Source organism: Athene cunicularia, assembly GCF_003259725.1.
Source record: "Athene cunicularia isolate RWA chromosome 8 unlocalized genomic scaffold, athCun1 chr8_part1, whole genome shotgun sequence".
Taxonomy (NCBI): Eukaryota; Metazoa; Chordata; class Aves; order Strigiformes; family Strigidae; genus Athene; species Athene cunicularia.
The window spans coordinates 16,006,209-16,011,877 of NW_020799109.1; the positions used below are offsets into that span (position 1 = coordinate 16,006,209).

At 38.0% G+C, this 5,669-nt stretch overlaps 1 protein-coding gene across 6 annotated transcripts in view; it reads right to left on the minus strand.

The window, feature by feature from the left end:
- SSX2IP (SSX family member 2 interacting protein) overlaps window positions 1-5,669 on the minus strand; it is a 17,467-nt gene that overhangs the window by 3,245 nt on the left and 8,553 nt on the right. For 4 of the 6 annotated variants that reach the window (XM_026853676.1, XM_026853672.1, XM_026853674.1 and 1 more), the window contains 4 exons: window positions 4,628-4,778; window positions 3,039-3,175; window positions 2,439-2,612; window positions 73-184 (listed from right to left, as the gene is read on the minus strand). In XM_026853676.1, coding sequence (XP_026709477.1) covers window positions 73-184; window positions 2,439-2,612; window positions 3,039-3,175; window positions 4,628-4,778 — 574 coding nt within the window. The remainder of the gene's footprint in view (window positions 1-72; window positions 185-2,438; window positions 2,613-3,038; window positions 3,176-4,627; window positions 4,779-5,669) is intronic. The other 2 variants (XM_026853673.1, XM_026853675.1) reach the window with 2 other exon arrangements.

The window sequence follows — 5,669 nt, forward strand, 5'->3', positions numbered from 1 at the left end:
AGGGGGGGGGAAGGCGGGGGAGGGAAGGGGAAGAAAAACATTACAAGAACATAATTTGAACCAAATACTTGCTTCCTAAGAAGGCACTTGGAGTTGTCACATTTTCAGAGTGCTTGTAATCAGTAGACATACTTAAGAACTGTTGCTTCAGCCATGCTCCTCTATCTTCTTCAAATGCTTTTCTCTAGGAAAAGAAATGACAATTTACACTTACGACCACAGGAACAAGCTTAGTCAATGTTACATTGCTGCTATCTAGGAAAGCAGAAGCTGTAACATGTCCATGTAATTAAGGAAAGGCAGCAGTTTAACACAGAATTACAGTCATGTGAGCAAGCTTTTGAAACCAATAAGGATTAGTTGAGGAGGTATTTATTTACAAGCCAAACCACATGATTTGTTTCAGAGGTCTGACTAATCCTTTCATTTTACTGTTCTCCACTCCTGTGACACAGTCTCCTATCTCTGCCTCCTATGTTCCCCTTCCCCCTCAGTGTAGCACTACCTCTTGGAGGTGGCCCTCGTTTCTGAGCAGCTGCCAGTAAGAATTACTGCTTAAACCTCAAGCCTGAGCCTTCTCCTAACAGATAAAAATTACATTTATAATAGAACTGATTACTTCTGTCCAAAACTGGAGCAGAAAGGAAGGGGCTGTTTCATTTTCCAATCACTGAGCACAGAAAAGGAAAATAATGGCTAAAAAACAATTTCTAAAAGATCCAGTGGCTCTGGAATCATGCAACAAGCTATTATTTCATCTCCAAAAACCATCAGTGAAACAGGATGCCCCCTTATATAAAATTATTTCTACTGTGTCAGCAGAAAATAGAGCAAGCTGAACTCTATTGTAAACTTTCACAAACACCTACAAAACTTACAGCATTACTTCTCTTTTCATACTTAAGCATTTTATCAAGCAGAAGCATGGGTAGTTACACTTATACTGCTATGTAGTCCTAAAATTTCTGGGCAAACAATCATCATTTATTATCATTCAAGACCTTTAAAGCTGAATTCAAGGTCCAACATGAAATTCACAGATTCATTAAAATGCAAAGAAAATGAAATCATTCAAGAATACGTATCTATATGTAGTGAACTGAGTCATTATCTGTTACCATGGGAACTACTGTTGTGTCAGTATCTCAAGTAAAATCTCTAGTATTTCATGTTATTTACAATAACCTTTATAGCATAAGAATGAAAAAAAAAAAAAAGCAGCTGTCTTAAGTCCGACAAGTTGACCATCTAGCTCAGTATTCTGTCTCCAACAGACACATGAGATGCTATTTATGAGATTGCATGAACCTGGCCACTTTCTGCAGTGCATTCCCTCAGAAGTTCCCAGCCCCAAGTGTCATTTGATTAGAGACATTGAAAGGGACCACCTTGTCCCCCTGATTTTCATATCCAACTGTGGATGTATTGTTCATGACCTTAAGCAACTGCTTTTTGAATCTGCTGGTACTGACTGCCTTCTCCTGTGGCAGTCAAATCCAGAAGTCAGCTACCTGATACAAAAACATACCTTTTTCAGATATGTTTTAGACTTAATTTCAAGCAGTTTCTATGAGTTCCCTCTAGTCTTAATCTTGAGAGATTTGGTGAATAGTACTGCTTTTGTCTGACCAACTGAATCCAGTTTTATAAATTTTAGTCACATCCCATTCCAACTTTCTCCTCTATGTGTCAAAGCAAGCAGTTCTGTAAGCAATTAAGTCCACTTTTTTCCCTTCAATGGCTTTTTTCCTTGTCATATCTGTACCATCATAGTCTCATGACCACATCATCATGACCTCCTTTCCCTACTAAACTTGTAAGCCCCTTCATGTTCTTGGCCCTAAGTACTGGCTAGACCAAAGGGGACACATGCTAGAGCTCATTTAGTGACACATCTACCCTCAGTGCCTTCCCGTATGCATGCTTACTGGCCAGCGTAACTACTGGAACAGAACAGATCATGACCCTGCTAAGAAAAAGGCAGCAGTTACTTTAGGTTTCTGTAACAGTCACACATTTCCACAAAAGTTTAAGAATCATTTGAGAATGCAACCGTGAAACCAAATCTGACTAAAATAGGCCTTGCTTTTGTAGAAAACCAAAGTTAAGCATCATCTAATAAATGGTTTAGTGAATAATTGGACTGATTTTTGGAAGTACTTAGATATTGCAATAGCTGAAACAAAAATAGGTCATTCCAGTTGCAGCAACTGCATTTCCAATACACACAAAAACTGTGGGGTTTTTAAATGCCAACAGAATGATGCCCTACAATAACCAAAGATGTTTTATACAGTATGTGAATTCTATTTCTCTACAGATGTTAACAAGCAGATACTGTTGGACAGCTGCACTTTAGTGTAACAGTAAAACTACTTAATCATAACACATCTTTCATGGGAATTCCCTTTTCTAATATCCTTCCACTTTTCTAATACCTCAAGTCCTAATCTAATAGCAGCTTCAGTAAAACTTCTTCTTTCCTTCTCAAAATTCTTTTTTTGTTCTCGAAATAGTCTCCATTCTTCCTGAAGACGCTCTCTTTCTTCCAACAAATAACAGTCCTGTAGTAACAGAGTGGTGTCATCATCACATGGAGACATAAGCTGCTGCTGCAGATATAAAGCAACAAAAGACACAAATATTAATTTGGGAGTAACTGTTAAAGAGGTGCAGTATTTCCACAGGTTCGGTTTTATCAAAAAAATGGTTGAGTTTAACATGGAAACAATGTAGTAAGTATCAAGTTGGTGGTTGGTGGGGGCAGTTTCAGACAGAAAGCAAAATGTCCCTGTTCAGGCAGCTGACCTCAACCTTCCTCATTTTTGTTTATCCCCCAAAATTATTTCTACCAGGATTACAAACTCATTAAATTACTAACCAACTGACTAGCACATCTATACTCAGACTAACAATTAAGATATTTAAAAAGCTTTATCAAAGAATAGGGAAAGGCTCAGAGGTGAGAGAAGTGGCACATTAAAAACCAAAAAAGCTTAGATTCAGTAGAGAAAATAAGGAAAATTAAAGCCTACTACCTGCAAGAGCTGTTGCTGAGTTTTGATCATTTCTTTACATTGCTGAATCTCTAACTCTAGCTTTTCAGTTTCCAGCTCATGGTCTTCTCGTGAAATGACATCTTTTTCATTCAAAGTTCCTGAATGTACACGTGACACTAATGTGGAAAAAAAGATACTTAAAAAAAATCCCTCATATCATGGACTCACAGCAATAGCAATAGGTTTTAGACTATTTGTTTCACCCTGAAAGACAGATACACAGTGTATTCAAAAGCACTTCTTTCAGAGACAAGAGATCCAGAATTGGTGCTATACATGTAATTATGCACAAAATCGAGTTCAGAAAAGAAATGGCAATGAAAGCATAGCTGTTTCACATTCCCCAAGGTAAACCAAGCATCTGCACTGCAATATATGTGTCACGCAAAACCCCCACTTGTTTCAGCAGTTATTTAAAAGAAAAATCAAGACAACTGAAGACTTCTTTTCATTCACATGCTGTTAGCCTATTATTCTGAGCCCATTTTGAAGGGCTTGTGTGTTCATAAAAATATGACAGATATAAAAAGAAAGCCTTTCCTTCAAGACCTGTGAAGGCAAAAAAGAGATAACAAACATTGTGTGCATATTTTCATCCCAGTAAGGGAATGAATTAGAGAGGGGAATAAAATTTATTTTGTATAATTACATATTGCTTTGTTTCATTTCATGCATAGCTATCAGTGATTGTAATGAGCCAAGTTTTGATCCCCTGATGCCAGTGTTTGAACATTAATCAAATTCAAAAGGACTAGGCTATGGTCATCAGTATAAATCCAAGAAACAAAATGGTGACTCCATGAAAACAGCAAATTCTTGAAACATTTTTCCTGACGCTTACAACTATTTTTTCAGTTTGTTACACCAAATCAAGCGTTACACAGAACAAGTGCTCTTAAAATCCTTTCTACGGTAAAAACATCCTCATAGACCATCTGCTCTTATTTGCAATTGCATGCATGACCTTCTCAGTCTTATTCTTAACTGCAAACATCCCTGTGGTAGCAGCAACATTTGCTTGCATGGGAAAATAATACTAGGAAAGAATTTTATGTATTCTTAGCTGCCTTTTAATACTGTTGAACAGCTGGAAATGAGAAGGGTCCAGCACCATACCATCAGCCATTCTTTAGACTGCCACAAGAAGCCTCAGAGGTATGGATATGGCAAGCCTAGACTTGAGAAGGAGTTACATATTTTGCATCCAATTACTTCAAATTGTTACATCTGCATTACTTGTAGATCTCAAAAAGGTAGGAAAAGGCAACAAACATTACTACAGGGAACATACTTTCATAAAGTTGCTGTTTACTGTGTCAAAATATAATTGTGTCCTTTCTCATGATAACATTCTTGGTGTGCAATTGCTTCCCTAACTACCTACAATTAAAACTCACACAGAAAAATGGTAATCACAAGCCCTTTCAGAAAGTCTACCAGATCATAATTTCTTCCATTTTAGCTTCCTTTTAGCTTAAGACAGTCATTAAAGTAAACCCTAACAGCTTGATACCAACTGGAATTATCAATAGCATTTTATATGAACACGTATTACAGTTAAACGTCACCTTGGTTATCCAGCTTTTCAACGTGATTTTTCAACATTCTCCATTGTTTCCTAATGCTGTTGGTAAGCTGCTCTCGCACAGTTTCACAAGACAGTTCCCACATATTCTCTTTATTTAACTCTCCGATATCTTCCTCCGGGTCTGACAGCACCTGTAGAAGCAGAAACAGGAAGCTGCAAGCCACTCCACCCCTCCAAATACGTGTATTTGTTTATTTATGCATGTATATGGATGTAATTTACTGGAAAGAAGGAAAACCATTATGTAGAGGAAAGATTTTTCCATCCAGGGAAATCTTACTGTCATGGAGTTCAGTTCCCTGACAGCATAATGCTGAAGAGACAGAAGTGAAGTGGCAGTCCCCAGAACCCCACCACAGAGAGAGCATAGCACCTAGCAAGACTCAACTCTCACACATCTTGAAGCTAGAGAAGTTCAGACTGCTGAGTTCTGCCATTAAGCTTCAGCAGTAGATGTCCATAAACTCACTATGCAGCATGAACAGTGTTTAAGACAAAGATTTTCTCCTCTTGAGAATTAAGGAATTTGCCCCTGCCTTGTTTTTCACCATGATAAAACACCCCTGCAACACACGGAATGTAGACTGGAACTAGCACCTCCTTCTCCCACTTCCATTTTACACCACTGTTCAAACATCAAACCTGAATGCTATCTCGAGGCGGTAAGATAGTAAAAGTCTAGATGGAAGAGAGAAGACTAGCCCATGGCAATTCTGTAGATTTAAGCTGAAATGCTATAGCCATTTCAATACCTGGCATGAACACTTCACTCTTCTCAAGCATCTAAACCATTCTATACAATCCCCTTTACCTACAAGTAGGTAAGAAGAATGTGATGGGAAGTACAAAAACAAGACGTTCAAAGGTATCAAAGTAATCATTTACATATGCAGTAAGCACTGTCTTCCTTCCAAACCTGGATCACAGGAGATCTTAAGGAGTAAAACAACAGCTATTAAAAAAAAAAAAAAGGCAGGATTTTGGTTTGGGGCTTTTTGGTTGGGGGGGTGGGGGGTGTAGTT